This window comes from Brachyhypopomus gauderio, chromosome 1 (assembly GCF_052324685.1).
Source record: "Brachyhypopomus gauderio isolate BG-103 chromosome 1, BGAUD_0.2, whole genome shotgun sequence".
NCBI lineage: Eukaryota > Metazoa > Chordata > Actinopteri > Gymnotiformes > Hypopomidae > Brachyhypopomus > Brachyhypopomus gauderio.
Genome location: NC_135211.1, coordinates 27696402 through 27716445, shown reverse-complemented (window position 1 = coordinate 27716445; position 20044 = coordinate 27696402). Strand labels below are relative to the sequence as shown.

The window sequence follows — 20044 nt, the reverse complement described above, 5'->3', positions numbered from 1 at the left end:
TGTTCTGTAATAGTACATTCAACACTCTCCATGATTGGTCAGGGCAGTCTTAGCACACACCAATGGGAAGTCTCTGTACAATTCTCAAGTACTCATTCTAAAGTCCCTTTCAGAAAACTCATGGTGTCCCCTGTAACATTGCAGTAATTGCCATCTACAATCAGCTAACTGCAATATGCCAATAAAAAATAAAATCACAACTCCAAATGTAGCCGCAAGCGGCGATGGGGGGTTCAAGCATGCAAAGCGGATCCAAGGGGCATTTAGGAAATGAACAGTGTTTTGAGTAAATAATTAGTCCTTGATTTGAACACATGAAGCTCTTAAGTGTCGGTTTCCATTTAACCTGCCAATGAGGCACAAAGGGCCAAAAGGTCACAAAAAATTGTAATGGCACAATGATTCAGGTCATAGATTAGCTTTGTGTGTGTGTGGATGGAAAAAAAGAAGATCAGTGTGTTGGAAATGGCTACAGAAGTGTGTATATGAAGCATAGAGGAAGTCCTGTGTGTGAGTGTGTGTGTGGGGGAAAAAGAAGCTAAATATCTGTATGCCAGTCACTGAGTAATGGGTAGGAATGGCTAGTTAAGTATGTATGTAAAGCCTATAGAGAGGCCTGTTTTTGCGAGTGCAGTGAAGGGGGGGTGGCAGAGACCATGGGTTGTAACATGTTAGAAGGATGGTGGAGTGTGGGGGAGTTGAGGACGGGGGATGGGCACTCTGTGTGTGTGAGAATGGCTAGCGTGCGTGGCTTAGCAGCTCTCTACTCCTCCCTGCACTGCTCAGTATGGAAAATGAAAATATTCACCGTAGAGCCATTTGTGGATGGATTTGGCTCCAACTTGGCACACATCACCACATTGGTCATGTGAATGTGGATTTTCATAACAATGAAACATATTATGGCAGTTATTGAAATATGAACTTGATGGGTTATGATGATAGAATTGTGATGCATATGAAAGATATTAATATGTGAAAACCTTAGGATATTATTGATAATCTTAGCATTTCTGAGTATGCTGAGTATTAATATTTGATTTAAGGTGATGGATTGAAAATGCTAGTACTAGTATTACAAAATTGCTAGGAATTCTGCATAGAATCATAGGAGTCCAATTGTGTCTTGATAAGGGAAACTATGTAGGAGACATTCTGGATTTTCTAGTATAGCGCCCCCCAGTGCAATTCCCTTTCAAATTGAGAGTGTCTTAGAGGGTGTGTACATGAACATACCATGTCCTTACCTATGATCAGCCTGTCAAATGGCCATGTTTTTTTTGAGTGATGACGTCATCACTGTGTGCCTTGATACCCTTTGACCCCATGATGCTGCCTATAAAGTTTTGGCTTGATGTGACCAATGGTTGATGAGAATTTTTTTTCCATGTTATAGCACCCCCTATTGGAAAATCCTGGCCAGCTTTGATCTCTGACCTCAAAGTCATGTGGTCTATGAGCCTACCAACTTTCATGAAGATTGATGAAAGCATTGCTGAGATATAGCTGTTGAAGTAAATTAGGCCACGCCTCAGAGCTATTGATTGACATGCGACAGCCAGACTATATGCTAAGTTATATGTTAATATAATGTTGCTGATACACCTTGATCAGGCCATTCTTGTGAATTGTTTGACACCATGCTTGTGATGATCAGTGATGTCAGTAACGCGTTACTTAGTAACTTAGTCTAATCTTACCACTTTTTTCGGTAACGAGTAATATAACGCGCTATTATTTCCAGTCCAGTAATCAGATTAAAGTTACTGATCCAAATAACTGTGCGTTACTATTTATATTTTCCCTAGTAAAATATATATTTTTGCTTTCTTCTTGGCTCAGTTCTACTTTTGCGTCTGACCGTAGCGCTCGACTCCGCACGCGACCCTGTGAGAGCGCGAGCACGTTTTACATGTCATTCTTTGCTGTGTCCTCCCGTAACGATATGTGGTAGTATAAAGAAACACACCTCAAAAACAGGGGAAGGAACATTTACCTGATGAATTTTAATGTTGCTTTGTGTTCCACGTTTGAAAAGTGCTGGAATTTTGACTAACGTCGCCTACTTTAAAATGCTTGAAATTGTAATGGTATTTCGTTTCACAAGCTGTCTGACTGAACTGGGGTGGGTTTCCCGAAACGTTCGTAGCTTCATACGAGGTTACGAACTACTTGGCGCTACGAACGTTTCGGGAAACCCACCCCAGTTCGCTTGTATTACGTTTACAAATAAATTTACAAATAATACCGCGCAGCTACACAAACGTAATGTCAGGAGATACTGTAGCGACTCCTACTCCTCACGGCGAGTCTTGCCCTTTAAGTGACACTGGGGGGGCGGAGCCTGCGCGCGCCAGGGTTGCGTTATCAATAAAGTTTCCCTCCTCGGGATTTTTGGATTAAGCAGTTTCTGCCTCGGTTACCGAACCTGCTTCAATACATTGTTACTGTTAAAAATGCACTTCCAATAAAGTGAGTATTGGAAAAATGTATTTTGCTGCTGAATGTAACTACTAAAGTAACTTGTAATCTAACGTAGTTACTTTTAAAATCAAGTAATATGTAACGTAACTAAGTTACTTTTAAAAGGAGTAATCAGTAATCAGTAATCGGATTACTTTCTCAAGGTAACTTAGCCATCACTGGTGATCATATAAAAAAAAAAAAAACCTTGGACAAGTTTGCAAAAGAAGGTTTTCCATATTATGCAGATCAGCAAAAAAGTGGGCGGAGTTTTTGTATATGAATTGTCCTATTGAATTGAGCCAAGGAATGCATAGGAAGTGGAATTTTGTTGCTATGACTTATGGTGTGGGAGATACGGGCCAAAATGTCAGCGTGCTATAGCACCACCATCAGGCCAATATGAGTCCCTATAAGCGAGTGTGGTCCTTTAGACCTAGAGAACAATGTTGGCAAATTTGGTGCGTTTAGGCGTAAGGCCTAAACGCACCAAATTTGCCAACATTGTTTAGGTTACATGATGATTTGTAGACAGCAAAATGGGAAAAAGAATAAGAAAAATTCTAACAAAAACATGCTTGAACCCTAATAAGAAAAAATTCATGCTTGAACCCTAATTAACAGATGCTTAATTGCATAGTACATAGTGGTTAGATGCACAGGAGATGGTGTGTTATATAGCTCTCATTAGCAACATAAGGCTTAGGGTGATTTTAAATGTGAATGGTTTGGTGCACTACTTGGTACAACATAAAAAGCAACATAAGAATCCCTGCTAGAGGATTCAATACAACCCAGTTTCTCTGAAGTTTTTTTTTTGTCTGCCTGATACCACAAAACAGGTCTGCATAGTGAACATGCACACGAGAAGAAAGCTTTAAAACATCCCAAAATCCAGATTGGAAACGCAGTAGCAACATGCATCACGTCTGCTTTATTTGTTCCCAGATGGCCCCGTGTCACATAATGGCCACATGTAACAACGGCCTAATCTTGGACATTAGTGGCTGGAAACCCACAGCTCAGAAACGCAGCTCACTGAAGCTCACGCGTCTTTCACTGTGAGACTTCAGTGACGTTCACTTTGCATGGGTGTTTGCTTCACGATGCTTCAGGGAAACTCCTGTGAGCTCAGTGAAAGAGCAGAGGACACACGTACAGGTGCTTTAAACTAATCGAGCATATAAAAATACGGCCTCTGGGAGATAAAAGTTATCATGGCATGCATAATTTGAATTGCATTATAAAAAATTGTCTCCGTAATAAGCCCCCCCCCCCTTTTGTTTCTCCAGATGTGGTTCTATGTGGTAGGTGCTGCAGGCCCTGCAGACATCTGTCTCTACTTCCTGGGAGTAGGAGGGTTGACGGGGTTAATGCCTCTCATCCTGAAGTAGGACACCAGCTGACCCGGCACCTCGGCCAGGACGCTCTGGGCCAGGGCCTCCTTCGGAGACTGGAGGGCGGAAAGGAGAAAAGCAGAAAGGTGAGGGAGTGAAGCCTCCGTTTCATTTCATTCAATTGTAAACAAAGATCGGTTGAACGACTGTTGCATCTGGAGTTTAAACACCTACGTTGGCAAAGTTTTTGAAGGGCACAAACTGGACGATGTCTCTGGCTGCAGGCTCTCCAGTGGGAGACTTCAGGACGCCGTCGTCCCCGTCCAGCACCTCCATGGCTTTGAAGTCGGCCTCACCCACGCCCACAATGATGATTGACATGGGGAGCTTGGAGCTGTTCACTATGGCCTGCTTGGTCTGGTCGAGGTCGGTGATCTCGCCGTCCGTAATGATCAGCAGCACAAAGTATTGCTGCAGTCGACAGAGGAAGGAGGGGCAAAACAGGCCATGTGTCAGAGGAAGGAGGGGCTAGTCAGGGTGCGTGTCAGAGGAAGGAGGGGCTACGGGGTCCACGCATCTATGCAGAGCCAGACGTCGGTGCTTTGTGATTAGCAGTGCTACATGGAGACTATGTTGATGCTTAATGTTGGGACTGCACGGTGCAGGGCTGCGTGTTGGGTGGAGTAACGCGGGTCACACACCGTTGCGGTCGGCTGCTGCGCTCCTGAGGCAGCGATACGGGCCACGTGGTTTATGATGGGGGAGAAGTTGGTAGGGCCATAGAGGCGGACCTGGGGCAGAATGGCGCGGTACGCCTGCACGATGCCCTCCACGCCTGCAGCAGAACAAAGCAGCAAGCAAAATGAGGAGAGGAGGCACTCGATAAAGAGCATCCAACACATGAAAGTGTTTTTTTTTGTTTATCTTACCGCTGCAGTAAGGACTGCTGGGGTTGAGGTTCAGAGGGAACTCGTGGGACACCTGGAGGAAGACACCAGTGTATTGTGCAGGAGCTGCGTTAAGGAATGCAATTCAGAAAAAAAAAAAAAACAAACAAAAAAAAAAAAAGGACAATGTCCAACCTTAAAATCTGGAGGAATCTGAGCACCAAATCCAAAAGCAGGAAACAGTTTGTCCCTATTGAGAAAAGCAGAGAGAGAGCAGAAAAAAAAAACACATTAAAAGAACCATGACGACATCTAGTGGTGCTATAGAGTCATTTCAAGTAGGGTTTTTGAACACAGCCTATTGGATCCATCATACAAGCTGCATATTTGTATTACGCTTGCTCTAGTACACTTGTGCCAGGTGGTAGGTGTTATAGCTGTCCTGGTTTAGGTGTTGTGAGCAGAAACAAAACTCAAAAATATATCCAAGGGCTAAAGCCCTGCGCTTACGTGTCATAGTCCTGGACGACCAAACCCACAGACCAGATAGCGCTGAGATACTGGTTGACCCCGTTGGGACTGAGATAGTGCAGAGAATCTGGGGAGCGAGGATCTCCATTGGAGCCAGTGAAGTCTATCCCCACCTGGAGAGATCACCAGCCTCAAGTCACGCCCAGGATGAACACGCGCCGACTCGGTTCTCAACAATCACTCCTAGCATGGACACGCTCTCCCGGTAATGTAGTCGACTGAACGCACATGCAGCTTACCGTGAAATTAATCTGGCAACCGCCCATCACATAATCCAGGAATGTGTACTGCGTCTCTATCTGTAAATAAATATACAGGTTGGAGATTGACAATAGAGGGAAAAAAAAAATCACAGATAAAGGCTGGAAAACATGATTAAATTATATTTTGGAATTATTAATTAAATATCAAAAGCAGACTAAAGAGTTTCCCCAAATCAGCTTCTAATGCATCTGTCCCCCGCCCACCTTTTGCTAAACTATTTTTTGCTCCTTATGCGAGATAAAACCTGAAGCGTACATAAACAAATACGTACTCCCAACTCCTAAAACAATTCTATACATCTTAAACACTTACCTTGCATGATTTAAAACGGACAACTCCAGAGTTTTTGTAGCTCTTTTTTTTCTTCTGCTTCTCAGGATGTATACACTCGTACTCAACCTAACATATATGGACAAAGGTTTAGGAAATGATCAGAGTTGGTGCACTGGAGAGGATGATGTGTGGTGATGCTGCGTGTGCGGACGGTCTCACCGCAGAACCACTGTCTGCTTTCAGAAGCTCGGACACATTAGTTTGGAAAACGCCAATCAGATCGTGTGAGCCATCATTATCATAGTCAAAGCAGTTGACCTAAGGGGGCGGAGTGAGAGGAGACAACATTTAGAAAGGAGTGTTGATGCTGAACCCTGCTCACCCCCTGGTCCTGGGCCTCCAGCATCTTGGCGGGGGTGCAGGTGAACTCTCCTATCAGGTCAGAGCTGGTGTCCTCGTCCTTATCATAACAAGACACCTAGCAGTGAGGGAGACAAGCTCTGGCTTACCAACCCGCCCACAGCTACTTGAGGAAATTACAATGACTCTGGCATCGCAGAGATTTTAAGCTCTCTTGCGATGAATATATAAGCCCTTGTTAGGCATAACTACATGCAGTTTTTTATACCAAATTAGAACATTCATTACAAGTACTGATATGTTCACATAAGCCTATCTTGGATGACATCACAGTAGTGCATTTTATAGAACAATCTATTAAATTCTCTAATTACAGAGAATTAACTGTGGTTACTGTTTGATGCATAACAGTGCAGCTTCCTTGAGGCACAGCCTCATACACAACACCCACTATTTTAGACCCATCCCCCAATTCCCAACACCCCCATAGTGAGTGCCCACCTAGCCCATACCACCATCATAGCAGAACCTGTCACTATTCACCAGCACTTCATACCCCATAGCCACCCTCCTCAAAGACCCCACACCCTATAGACCCCCAATACTCATGTTATCATACCTTCACTGGCTTGTTCAGGTCTCCGCTGCAGAAAGTATGCAGAGAAATCACAAATTTTTTCCAAGATGGATTCAAATTGTTCTTAATGACCTGAAAGAGGTGGAAAAAAAAAAAAACCCAAAAATGCTAAATTTTAAATTTAAAAAAGTCAGTCACTAAAAGCTCTATGCACTTTATAAAGGAGAAAACAAGAAAAATAAATAATAAAAACAAAAACACCACCTCAGTCCTATGGACTAGTAGCCATTTGCCATCATCATCTTGCTTGAAGAACTCCAGAAAAGGATCTGACTTGCCAAACAGGTCCTAACAAAGAGCAAAAGCACATGGATTAGTGGCTGTTAAATATTACCGCTGCTCCACACCGCCCAGGGATGGATGACTGACCACGCCCACTGTAATATCACATGATCACAAGGTCCTTCTCTCCTACCTTCTTGTCCAAGTTTTTGGCTTCCACCTCCATCGCAATGGCTCTGTTGTCCTTAATCTCTTCTGCTATGACCTGAAGAACAAAAAAAAAAGCTCACAACACGATACACACAAAGGAGGGACACACAAAACACACACCACACTGCGTTACCAAGGGCGTTCTCCACAATCAGGCCGGCACGGCAAGACTTGGAGGCGGGGCTATGAGGAAACCGCAGTGCTATGCACTTTAGATTGGCATCTGTAGGCAAATGGTAATCCAAGAGTGTACGAGGAGAAGACAGCGGTCTCATCATGCTACAGAGAGAGACTCTGCAGAGAACCTGAACTGTTCTAGAGATCAACATGTCACACTGAAGCATGCAAATGTTAGAAGATTACCGCAATGTGCTTAATGGTCACAGGGCCTGTAAAACAGTGACCACAGTTCAGCAAAACCTTAGCTTAACCCAAGGAACCCAACCTGCAATTCTAATAAAAGTTCATAAATGATCAACAAAGACAATTAAAAGAATGAAGGTTTCTCAACACACCGTTATTGTGCCTTTCCCAGCTGGTTTGCCAGGCTTAAGCTGGAGAGGATTGGTGATCTTCTTACTTGACACAATCTGTGGCACAAAGTAACGTGCAGATGTAAGTCCACGTAAAACTGCTGCAGCTGATCTGAACTCAGCAGTTTCAGGAGTGGCCCGCAACACTGGCAGAGAGCCGCGGAGATTTAGCGTAAGCGCCGCTTTGGCTGACTGTTGCTGAAGGTATTAGTCCTTTGGAGACGCACATGTAGCCCATGTTTGAGTGTTCGTACCTGGCCCAGGGTGCACTCAAAACCTCCCAAGTAGTCATCGTCACTCAGGTCCACAGACTTGTTGTCAATGTCATAGACTCCCAGCTTTATTTTTTGCACTTTTTCAAAATGGTAGTCGATGCACAGCCTCTTGGAGAACTCCGGGTCCTGGCAGTTCTTCACTCTCTCAGTACGGTCCACCTATTCAAAGGTGAGGCAAACCACCAATCAAGGTCCTAAGTAAGAGTTCATTTGAATCATATCTCTCCCAGCCACCAGCACTGGTTAATCAACACAAAAGCATTACAAACCTCAGTCCATTTGTCACCTCCTGTACTCTGCAGTAGCACACACAGAGGATCAGACTTCGAGCCAACATCTTTATCTAGCAGGTTTTTGCAGGAGACCGCAAGCTCGATCTTCACCACACACTGGGTTGCCATCTGGGGGGAGGGGAAGAAAGTTATTGAATCTGCTTTCACTTCCACATGTGACTTCCCAAAATTTCCACATCATATTCCCAACAGCAGCTTTACAGCTTGGACAGGTGTGATATCTCCAAAATATTAGTTACAAAAACACCCATCACCACATATGCCTTAAGTGGTTCAGTGTAGTATGCTTTTTGCATTTGGGTCAAACTGGTATTCGTGTTTTTAATTTCCTGTTCCAAGCCTTTTAAAATTTGTTACTTTGTTCAACTACAACCACTACAAAGAATACACTGGCGTTGTCTAGTACAAAAATCTGCCGAGTTTCAAAAAGTGCTATAAACTAAACTATAACTATTACTATAACTAAAATTCATCTATCCGACCAAATGTGGTATTCAGGTATCAGGAGAAGGTTGTGTGGGCGGTTCAATCACACCATGACCGCGCCCCAACAAGTTCAGTTCAGCTGGGGAAGACAATTATCAAACTAGTCAAACATGACTCGGGGAGTTATAAAGTTTGTCTGTTCCAGTTTAACCAGACGCACACACCATTAGCCAAGTCATTCTGCTCCCTGTCACAGCTAGGACACACACACACACACACACACACACACACACACACACACACACTTTCACTTGCTGCAAACGGCATCAATACGGGCGCGATGCAGTGATGAAAAACGACGAGCTGTCAAAACTGGAGCACTCCTCATTCGAACTATTTAACTCCCACTTTGCCGCACGTCAACGACTTGCAACTGTTTAGCTACGAAACTGCAAACAAATACTGCAAAATCATCGCCAGTAAATTCAGGAACTTTAATCACTAGCTAGCCAGCTAAGATAGCTGCACACAGCGACTACACAGTAGCTAACTAGCGCTAGCTATCTGGGTGACGAAATCAGATGTTAGGGTTCAGAGTGAGGAAGCAAGCTAAAATGGTTTCTAATACAATCACAAGCCACAATAATTAAACACAACCCCATAGCAAATGTACACACGTTTGAAAGTCTGAAGCAAACCTTTGCGATTTTCAAAAAAAAGTTTCCTCTGCAGCAAACGAGCTAGCTGTGAAATCGAAGGATTGGTGTCTCGACTCGCCTCTCAAAATGAGAAGGTGTGGCTCGGAGTTCCACGAAAACAACCTTTTACCTTATTGGTTGAAATAACGCGCACAAAAAGGCTACCATTGGACGAAGCGCAAATCAATCACTGTGCCTAACCTATCTGTCTGCGTGGCGTCACAATCCGGTACAGCCACGTTCCACAGAACGCGGACCTACGTTACCGATCTACAACATAAAAGTGCCGTCGCCTGACTGGTCCGCGTAAAGTGTCACAAAATAAATCTTTACATCAATACAGTTAACAGTTACCTGAAATGTTCTAAACACCATTATGAATAAGTAAATATCCGACTACACAAAAACGGCACCAGCAGCAATTTAAGCACGTGTAGGTTTGAAATTATTTAAGCAAACGCAAAACGTTTAGGACACCGAGTCACGGAGTTAGACTACCTGCATGACTCGGATGCAGAAATCGGTTCATATTAAAATCTCCAGGTATTTTATCTTCCAAAATGTTAGAAATATTTAGCAGAATTTTCAAGGCAAACAACAAAACAAAACCCAGATACACTGACAACCAAAATTAGAACTGGGATGGGGCTATTATTAAAAAGTTTTGCTGAATTCAAGCGAGCCCCCAATGACACCTTTGACAGAATCTGCTAGCCACAATGAAGGAACAGTTCAAACCAGTTACCATGACAAGATAGTAAATCTGCAGCTATCATAGGCTAATCACAGCACATCTTTCAACCTTTAAAAAAGTAGTTCACAATAACAATAAGAGTGTACCATGAGTCATTTTATACCTCGGCGTGACACACAACCACATTGCTGGTATGCATGTACATGGTTAGTGAAGAGTATGATACTTCCACAAAAACCACAACATTTCTGTTTAGTGACTGATCCTTGGGTACAAGCAAAGACACAAGCAGCACAATGCAGAAAGTACAAATACTTTACCAACTGGTGATGCCATTGAAGTCACATTCAAGGATTTGGTAATGTATGGTAGCAAACAAAAACCACATCACACAAGAACAGGGTTAGGGTCACACCACCCCATGGAAAACTTTTAGCAGAACTCTGAACAAAGAAAGCAACAGAGACTCAACACCACCAACAAAAGGCCAAGAGTGGGGAAAATGTAAAAGGTAAAAAGCATTTGTGAATCAGTCAGAATGTCCCATAAAGTTGCAGTGATAAACAGCTTTGCAGCGCTCTGAAGGCAACTGTACCATCAGGACTCTGAACAGATTTGCCTTTGCTCACAACTTTAACTTTGCATCCAATTACATAACATGAAAGCCATGCAGTCTTGGCACATCGTCCTTTAGTTGTAAAAACACGACCAAAAGTAGCATTAAGAGACACCTCAAGACAGTCATCCAGATCTGCATGCCGTGTCAGTTGACAGCAGTCCAGATGTCTTTGCGACAGCAAAGCTGGCGTGGATCAGAGATGGCCGCCAGCATCTCCAGCCAGCTGAAGCCAAGCGCGGTGCCGTCCAGGCTCAGAGGCCTAGTTCCCCACACAGCAGTATCTCCCCATTCATTTGCACAGGCATAACAATTATATAATGGAGATTCATAACTATCTACAGCAATATAAAACTACTCATTTTCAACTTTTAGCCTTTTCTGAGGCAAGAGCTCGCCATCACGTCTAAATAAAGCTAGTAGGAACCAAAAAACGAGACAGAGGGTAAAGGATAACGTTTTAGGAAAGGCAAAGAGCCAACCGTGCGAATCAATCGGGCACACAGTTCAATCTACAGCTCACAACAGCAGCCGTGCTTTCAGCCCAAGGCCTGTGTGCACCACCTTTAAACTTGCTCACCACTCTGGCATTTATGCAGATATTAAATTGGATAGAATACCAGAGGCAGAAATAGATCTGGAAATCCTTTGCTAGCAGTACTGAGGTCAAAAGCCCAAAACTTACCTTCTGCATCAACTCTTTAAGAGTTATTAGCCACGCAGTGATCAAAAGGCAAAAAAAGGATCACTCTACAAATGAATGAAAACAAGACTCCACACCCACACCTCAGTCTCTTATTCTGCAATTCACATCAACACATGGCAGAGGGGAACCATGTAATCAGAGTGAAGCATCTACTCGGAGATCCTTCCTCAGTGCACATCCCACTGTTCTCTAAAGCTTTCCACAAGAGAATACAAACCTACAGTCCCAGCGAAGCTCAAGCTATGAGTCTAGGATCAGTCCAGCAATCACACACCCCTACAGACCTTTTAGGTCAGACTTTATATCGCTCCTGAGACCGTCACCCCTGGGTCAGTGAACCCATTATTACAGGAAGACAGTTTGATATTTCTGTAGCATGTCAGTTTTATTTTCATCTTTCTTACTAAACAGCTGATTTAAAAAAAAAGAAAAAAAAAGAATCACATTGTATTTTATTGCTACAAAATGTTAAGAGTACATGACCAAGAATGAGATAATAATGCAAAGAATGAGACTGAAAAGCAAAGATATAAAAAACATCTGTCACAAAGGGCCTAGATGGATCAAACTATTGCAGGCAAAATGTCCTCAAAACAGCAGGATTCATGCACTCAATTTCAGAACCTCCACACATCAGAAGTCATTGCACAGACACCATAGCCCATTTCCTGTTGAACACAAGGTCATGCTTTAGCCAAGCAAACATGACCAAACTGACCTCAGCTAATCAAAGCTTCATACTGGACATTAAAATGGACTCATTGTAGTGAAACTAACTAAACTTTCAAAGCAGTAGTTCAACAGTATCTTTTTAAAAATCAAGACAACAAAGCAGTGAAGTGCTAAACAGAGATGTTGGCAAATGATGAGGTTCAGAAATGGAGTGTTCCCTCCAGATGTTTATGCTGAACTCACTAGCACAGAGCCAGTAGTTAGTAGCTACAGGATGGGAACCACATGGCATTTTACATGACCGACTCTTGAGAAGTCCAAGAGGGTCTTAACAGCTGCTTAAAATAATTTTTTAAAAGCCCTTGTAATGGAGAACGCCATTTTCCACATCATTTCTGCATCATACATGTGAAACATGAAAGCCAGCAGAGAGGAAATAAACTTTATTTGTTCATTTGTGAACTGAAAGGGGGAAAAGGACGACAGGAGGAGAGAAATACAATACCTTGCAGATTCAACGGTTCAGGAATGTCATTTTATTGACAAAATAGTTGAGCTGGAAAAAAATATGTACAACAGCAAATAACGACTGAAAACACCAAAAAATAATCAGAAAAAAACTGCTTAGAGATAACATTTTTAAAAAGCAACAAAGGTACTGCATCACAGCAAAAACAAAAGCAGCACACATTGTAAAGAGAGCACAGGAGAAGGAGAGGCTTTCATATACAAAAAACGTTACAATGCCGCATTTACTGAAGAGTCCCGCTTGATCTGTTTACAGTAAAATCAAGATGATGCGCTTGGTTTAATATCTTTCGGTTTATCACAGGAAAGGTTTAGACTAATACACCTCGCACTGGCAATTGAATATACATTGACAAAACATTTACATGCATTTACTGTTCAGGGCATTTGAAACTGAGCAGTAGGAAAGGTGTGGACTTGCAGGGGCACACACCGTGCATGGCAGCACTGGGTGTTCACCCCATCAAAGAAAGCACAAAACACATACAGCACACAGAAGGAAGTGCAAACTTCAAAAACTCCACCTGGATACTGCTGATCATCAGAGGAGATCTGAGAGGGAGAAGGCATTTTGCAGACACTCCAGCACAGCCAAAACTTGTGCACTCAAAGCAAAAAAGTGTTTTAGATCTACCAACGTGTGCTTCAAAACCTCAGCTCTCACACAGTTTGCCTCTAGTTTCAAGCACCTTGAAGCTCTTCAGAGAGAGAGGACATTAGACCAACCTCCAACAGCTAAGTCATGCTGAGTCAATGTAGGTTTGGTTTATATTTTTTACTAATCTTGGATCAAATCTAATTGTAAATCTAGCATGTTTCATTCAAAGACAAAAAAAAAAAACAAAACCAATTAAAAGAAAAAAAAAACTGCTTAACTCCACCCTAAACTCTGCCAGTAAGAGTTCAACATGTAAGTTTCTTTCGACATAGGCGACAATTAAAGCAAAACCTGATTTCTTTCATCCCATGGTGATCTTTACTTTCCTTGCCCCAATGGGCCTATCATTTAGGTCCATAACCGCAGACACCGCTTCATCGTGCGAGTCGAAAGCAACCATTGCTTCTCCTGTCGGCAGCCCCTTCTCGCTGAACTGTAAGCATACAGAGCCGGGCAACACCTTATAACCATAAAAGAAATCTAATATTTCATCAACCGTGACAGTGAAAGGCATATTTTGGATTTTGACGATGGTGGGCCTCGGGTTAGCTGGCCCACTGCTGGATGATCCTCTAAGATTTTCAGAGGATGGTCCAAAACCGGGTTGAGAGCCCCCAGAACGACCCTGGTTCCCGCCGCGGTTCTGACCTGCACCTTTCCTGGACGTTCCGTTATCAAACGGTGGCATGCCCCTTAAGCTCTCGGGCGCGCCAACAAATCCAGGAGGGGCACTGTTCCCACCCGCTCGGAAACCAGGAGGTTCAAGGATGGGCCCCGGCAAATGACCCCCAACCATTGGTGGAGGAACCGGAAGTGACACATCACCCAAAGCAGTGCCCAACGGCGGCAGAGGCGGTGGGCCAGCTAGTCCGCTACCTGGGGCCGCAAACGGGTTGACAAATGGAGGGCCATTGCCAATGTTCACAGCGTTGCGGAGGAAATTGAACTCCTCTCCAGTCATCCCAGGGAATGCATGTGGTGCTTGGGCTTGGAGCTGGGCCTGAGCCTGAGCCTGAGCCTGGGCCTGGGCCTGAGCCTGGGCTTGGGCTTGAGCCTGGGCCTGGGCATGAGCTTTCTGTCCTCTCTTTGCCTGAGGAGGAGGGTTCCTCTCAACCTCCTTCATCTGGTCAAACGTGACCAAGTGCACAAAAGCATCCCTGCCATTTAACTTCTGCCTGTGCAGCCTTTCAGCTTTAAGAGCTTCCTCTTCAGACTTAAACTGCACTACAGCCTGGCCAAGGCCATTCCCATTGCCGTCGACCAGCACTTTGAGGCTGTCCTCAAACAACTGGATCTCATCTAGAAAGAGGCGCACGTCTTTCTTGGACACATTATATGGGATGTTTGTTATGTGGGCACACATCCTGGCACCTTTTCCTCCTTCCGATGAGCTACTTTTCTGATCCACCTGAGATCCTTGCATCCTTTTGCGAATCGTATCTATCTTTTCAAACATGTTCTTCTTTGTGATGGGGTGTACCTGTATGAACCGGCTACCCATGTACTGCATGTGGCATCCGAGAGCAGTTTTATAATCCATCTCATTTCTGAACTCAACAAAACCCTCCCCAGTGGCCCTGCCATTGGGCCCGTACGCAATGTAAATGCTGTCTTCGACAATGTCCAGGTTTTTGAAAAATTCAAATATCTGCTTGTTCTCCGCTTCATATGGAAGCCCCTTCAGATACACACACAGCTCTTGTTTGTGAGGAGAACGGGACCTGGCCCGCTCCCTCAGGGACGGTGAACTCGAGCTGCCACTCCCATGATGGCGCCGATTGACTTCCAAATCGTTGCCCATTTTTGACTGCCCTGAACTTGACCCATGCCCATCTCGCCACTGTCTCTCTGTGGCAGGTGAGATTTCTATGTATCTTTGGCCTATCATCCCAGTGTTCCGCTTTAGAGCTTCAAATGAGTCTTGGGGGGAATAGAACTTAACTAATGCCCTGCCGTTGCTCCTGCCCAGATTGTCTCGGAGGATCTTAACAGAGTCAAGCCCTAGCCCATGGAAAAAATCTCTAATTTCCATTTCCGAAACAGTGAAAGGAAGGCCCTGAAGCTGTATGTACAATTCGTCTGGGTTAGTCACTGCTGATTTTAAGTGAGCTTGAAGACTGAGGGGATTCAGAGGGTTCAACGGGTTAAGGAACATTGGATTTGGGTTGCCTAGAGACAGCGGTGGCCCTGTAGCAGCAAGAGCACCAGTGACTGGGCCAACAGGTGGAGGAACACCTGGGTTGAAAGGGGGGAGAGCAGAGAGGTGTGGCATATGAGCCATGGGGGGGACCGGTGGTACAGAGGTGATGGGGTTAACAGTGGGTACCGGGGGCATAGAGGACACAGGTGGTGGAACGGGCATAGGTGGCATTGGTGGCAAGGCTGGCATTGTGGGCAAAGGTGGAATCGGAGGGGGTACAGAAGACATGGAGGACATTGCAGTGGTCATGGTAGAGCCCATGCTGAGGCTTGGACTACTGAAGTTATTAAAGCTGGGAGGCATGTTCCCCATGGTAGTGGAGGCAAACGTGACACCACTCTTGTTGCTTACAGGTTCGCTAGCAGAGACAGCGGCGGTGGCTGTAGTTGAGGTGGTGTTGCTAAAGCCCTGGGCAGAGGTGGGTATGCTGGCCCTCCCGCTACCCCCCGAGCTGCTGGGGGGACCCGCCCTATTTCCATTGCCCGTCGCCCCCTCTGCACTACCAGTTTCGAAACGCCTGCGACTCAGCTCGATCATGTTTTGCATCTCGGTTTTGCTGCTAAGCAAAAGTGACACCTTGGAGCCCTTGATGGCACCCCCCGTGCGCATCATCCCAAGCCTGGCATCTTCGTCTGTGGCAAACACGATAAATGCCTCACCGTGCTCTCCCCCTACAATATGCACACCACCATCCGGGATGGTCAGTCCGGAGAAGAAATGGCGAATGTCCATGGTGCCCGCCACAATGGGGAGACCCTGCAAACGGATGACCACAGCCATGCTGCGGCGCTAAAACGCACACCTGTAGATGAAAGAAGGCAACGACTGTCAGGCTATGGCAGAAGAAGGGTTAATAGGACAGAGTCAGTCACACACAGAAGCAAGGCTCAAACCACAACAGCAGTAAAAAAATGGAAGGGGCGGAAGAGTATACACAAAGCATCTGGGCAATCACATAATGACAACAGCAGAACAGATGCACTTGTCTCTTGATGAACAAAGCCATTCACCAGCAAATGAGGTTTTACCACCAAGCTCATCATTTAATAAAATGAACTGGGTGATTCTGAAGCGCAATAGTCCTACATGAAACTTCAATTCAAGAACTGTATGTGCAAATTTAAAATGCTTCACAAACATTATAAACATGTACTTCACTACTTTGGTTTGCTTAAAGCATTAGCCTGAAGTGAATTTACTCACTTGTAAACCACTGGACTATATATGATAACACTGAACCCACAAGACCCCTCCCCCATTTTCACAATTTTTTTGCCGTAATTCGAATATCCAAGCACCATCAGTCCAGCCTTAGACATGGCTCTGAAAAGGTAGGCTAGGCTTCTTCATATTCAGAAGAAGATAATTAAATGCATCAACCCAGTACGTATTTTTTCCCCCACACCCAACTGGTCTGCAGTGTAAACACAAGCTAGTGTCTGCTTCTCACAACCACACTGCCCCAGCCAACACCACCACCCGGGATGGGCTGGACAGAGCTTAGACTGTTTATTGGAGGTGACTAGAAGTGAGATTATCTTGAAATTCCAGAAAGAAAAAAGAAGACTACAGTTAGCTCAAGCAGCATTCCTATAAAACTTCAAACTCCTTTAAATGTTTATTTGTTCGCTTGTATTTAAATAATGTGTGCAGACTTCATGGACAACATGTATATGGTATACTGAGAAACAACATACAGTACTTTTACATGGGTCTTCAACTAGTATGAGAGGAAAAAAGCTCATCCAGCAAACCAAAAACATAAGTGTAGAAAAACCCCTAATCTAAAAGGAGTTGTGATTCCTACGCCAAGATCTCCACAAATGCTTACCTGTATAATAAGTGGTGCTTCGTTATTAGTTGCAGACGAAACCCAAGCCAATCTTGACAGCAAGCATTTAAAATCAACTCTTGACTGTAATAAAAGAATAAATGAAGGCAAAAACATCAATGTAAACAGCAAAGCAACCAGGAACGCCCAGTATGCATCCTGCAGTAGTCCATACCACGCCAGTCCTTCCCAGCTTTTAGTTTGGTCAGATTCAGCAATCATTTGAATCGCCAAGCATTCACTGCAGAGGTTTGGACAGCTGTATGAGCCAAAACTTGTTTTGAAACTGGTCTTTATGGCATGCATATCATGTGCTATCTGATTTTAAACCAGCATAAACATTCATGCATGAGGTTTAAAAGACAAGAAAACAAACAGACCTTTAAATCACCAATCTGTTAAAAAATTTTCAGTCAAAAAAGGTCATTTCCAAAACCAGTTGGCCCATAAAAGCATATACAAAAGCATCAGAGCATTACATATTTTACACAATAGTAGTATCATTGACTAGCAGTCTGTAATCTCAGAAATTACTGGACTTCCAGGCCCAATACATATAGGGGGGAGATGCAACACTGCACCTGCCTGCTTTAACTCATCCCAAGCTAAATACAGACCACAAATACTGTATGTCCACTAACCTAGGCTGCTCAAAAAAAGTCATACTTGATTATTTAGGAATTTCACATTTGGAAGGTTATTTTGATCAATTAAATATTTCTAAATGCAACTCAAATAGCCTGCACTGATGTACAGGTAATGCCCCAAAGAGGATAATAACAAAGTATTCAAATGCCATAAAACCTGGAACCTCAAAACCTACAAACACAAGATGCAAATGGAATATCACAGGAGATTTGCACCAACCAAAGGTGGGAGCAATTTATTACCATTTCTCAACTAAATTTGGCTCAGCTGAAAGAACAATATGCACTGGTAAACCAACAGGGTCGAAAAATTAGGTTTCTACTCTCCCAGAACCCTCATAAAACATAGAGAAGTCTTGAACCAATTTCCAGTAACAGAAATACTAAATCTACTATTTAATGTACATAGATGGTTTTATATATATCAAATTATAAAGTATGCTTTATCGAAAAACAGCACACCATAATTAAATATTCTGCATCTGTCCGACACTAAACGTCTCAGATTACACATTACTCAATCACACAATATGAATAAATAAAACCATCAAAAAAAACGGCAGACAATTTCTTCCCAAAACATCAGTTACAACAGTTGTACACGCAGTCCAAACAGGTGGAGTTGGACACTAGAGTGAATAACACCACACGGCACACACACACACATCCCGGGGTGAAGGAGACCCCGACCAAACACACTGTTTCTCTGTGGGAAGCATTTGACTCGCTGAGCCGTCCAGAACAACGCAAAACACAGAAATGTAACAGAACAGCTGTAGAAGGCGGGGGAAGGGGTGTGAAAAAAACAACAATCAAACCAAGAGCGGTGTCAGCTTCGCAAATAAGAAAGCTTTCACTAAGAGAAACTTTAATAAAGAAAAGAGCACAAGGGCGGAGCGAGCAGCCATTCAGACTGGAGCTACCAACCAAGACGACAAAATGGCGCAGTGTTGCCATCAGCAGCCAGCGCGTCTCAACAACAGCTAACAAAGTTACCTCGCTAACAAGCCCAAGAGGGCTGTTCCTATTCCGAAATGACTAAAAACGCAAAAGATAAAGACCACGCGTGAGCTAGTAAACATCTAACAAAGCAGTAACGTCTTAAATATGTATTTTTTCGGACACAAAGCACACTGCGTGATCCATTTGGGAGCAGATGTATTAAGCTAGCCTGGTGCTAACGCTAGCTACCAGTCTGCCCTGCCAACACCGGACATTTTCACATTCACTTCAATTTGCAAATGGCGTCAATGTTGTGTCCAACTACACTAAACACATTCTGTGAGCTGCTGTACTCTGCATATTCTTACCGAAAATATCTGCTTTAACAGATCGTTTTTTTTTTTTTTACTAACAAGCGATGGGACGTTTTGCACCTCCGCTACTTCGGGTTTCTTGCACCGCCCGCAGAATCATTTCTGTGCGTGAAGCGACGAGCAATGGCGCGTGCACGCACGCTAATGCACAGCACTGTGGGCGTGACACAACGATGTGGGCGTGTCTCCGGACTCCCCCTTTTACTTCAACCATACTCCAGTGGCTAGTTTAAAAACCTATCTTTCTAAATTTCTATATATCTCATTTCACTTATTACATTGGGCAAAACGTTTTTTCTTTTCACAAACTAAAATAATATATATATATATATCTTATGTGGATATGATTATTAACCCATCTGTGCAGTCAGAACACACACACACACACACACACTAGTGATTACTAGGGGGCTGTGGATCACACGTGCCCAGAGCGGTGGGCAGCCCTAGCCCGGCGCCCGGGGAGCAGTTGGGGTTAGGTGCCTTGCTCAAAGGCACCTCAGTCATGGCCTGTCTGGGAATCGAACCCACGACCCTCCGGTCACAAGACAAGTTCCCTAACCACCAGGCCATGACTGCCCCCATGGATGGTCCTAAAGCTAAATATAAATGTAATTGATACAGTGTAGGTTTTAGAAGTACATTTCTACATTCTAAGTAATATGTAAAAGTAAAATTGAGATTTTCCCTGTCACTTAAAAGTGGAGGATAAATTTCGATTGGGGTGTAAAAATCACAATTGACAAAATATGGCACATTTCATTTCA

General features: G+C 43.9%; 2 protein-coding genes across 7 annotated transcripts; both read right to left on the bottom strand.

Moving 5' to 3' along the window:
• Positions 1 to 3374: 3374 nt before the first annotated feature.
• cpne1 (copine I) lies at positions 3375 to 19414 on the bottom strand. 5 transcript variants are annotated; one of them, XM_077007492.1, is made up of 17 exons: positions 19272 to 19318; positions 17315 to 17398; positions 8262 to 8393; positions 7972 to 8151; positions 7700 to 7774; positions 7168 to 7239; positions 6957 to 7040; positions 6735 to 6824; positions 5975 to 6073; positions 5795 to 5881; positions 5458 to 5517; positions 5198 to 5331; positions 4883 to 4937; positions 4730 to 4781; positions 4502 to 4635; positions 4035 to 4271; positions 3375 to 3916 (listed from the first exon to the last, which is right to left on the bottom strand). In XM_077007492.1, exons 3-17 carry the CDS (start codon positions 8391 to 8393, stop codon positions 3803 to 3805), a joined length of 1605 nt encoding a protein of 534 aa, XP_076863607.1. In that variant the 5' UTR covers positions 17315 to 17398; positions 19272 to 19318; the 3' UTR covers positions 3375 to 3802. The 5 variants fall into 5 exon arrangements, with proteins under 5 accessions (XP_076863607.1, XP_076863600.1, XP_076863585.1 ...); XM_077007485.1 differs by lacking the exon at positions 17315 to 17398 and having other exon boundaries at positions 19272 to 19414; XM_077007470.1 differs by lacking the exons at positions 17315 to 17398; positions 19272 to 19318 and adding an exon at positions 9389 to 9622.
• On the bottom strand, positions 12526 to 19329 carry rbm12 (RNA binding motif protein 12). 2 transcript variants are annotated; one of them, XM_077007454.1, is made up of 4 exons: positions 19272 to 19329; positions 17315 to 17398; positions 14320 to 16285; positions 12526 to 14289 (listed from the first exon to the last, which is right to left on the bottom strand). In XM_077007454.1, exons 3-4 carry the CDS (start codon positions 16261 to 16263, stop codon positions 13585 to 13587), a joined length of 2649 nt encoding a protein of 882 aa, XP_076863569.1. In that variant the 5' UTR covers positions 16264 to 16285; positions 17315 to 17398; positions 19272 to 19329; the 3' UTR covers positions 12526 to 13584. The 2 variants fall into 2 exon arrangements, with proteins under 2 accessions (XP_076863569.1, XP_076863558.1); XM_077007443.1 differs by having other exon boundaries at positions 12526 to 16285.
• Positions 19415 to 20044: the final 630 nt, after the last annotated feature.

Bases quoted from the DNA above. Each gene is read 5' to 3' on its own strand.
- cpne1 (XM_077007485.1), bottom strand. From the start codon at position 8,393: ATGGCAACCCAGTGTGTGGTGAAGATCGAGCTTGCGGTCTCCTGCAAA. The intron at 4,782-4,882 runs GTTGGACATTGT...GTCTTCCTCCAG, and splicing joins AGATTCCTCCAGATTTTAAG to GTGTCCCACGAGTTCCCTCT. The intron at 4,636-4,729 runs GTAAGATAAACA...GTTCTGCTGCAG, and splicing joins CAGCAGTCCTTACTGCAGCG to GCGTGGAGGGCATCGTGCAG.
- rbm12 (XM_077007443.1), bottom strand. From the start codon at position 16,263: ATGGCTGTGGTCATCCGTTTGCAGGGTCTCCCCATTGTGGCGGGCACC.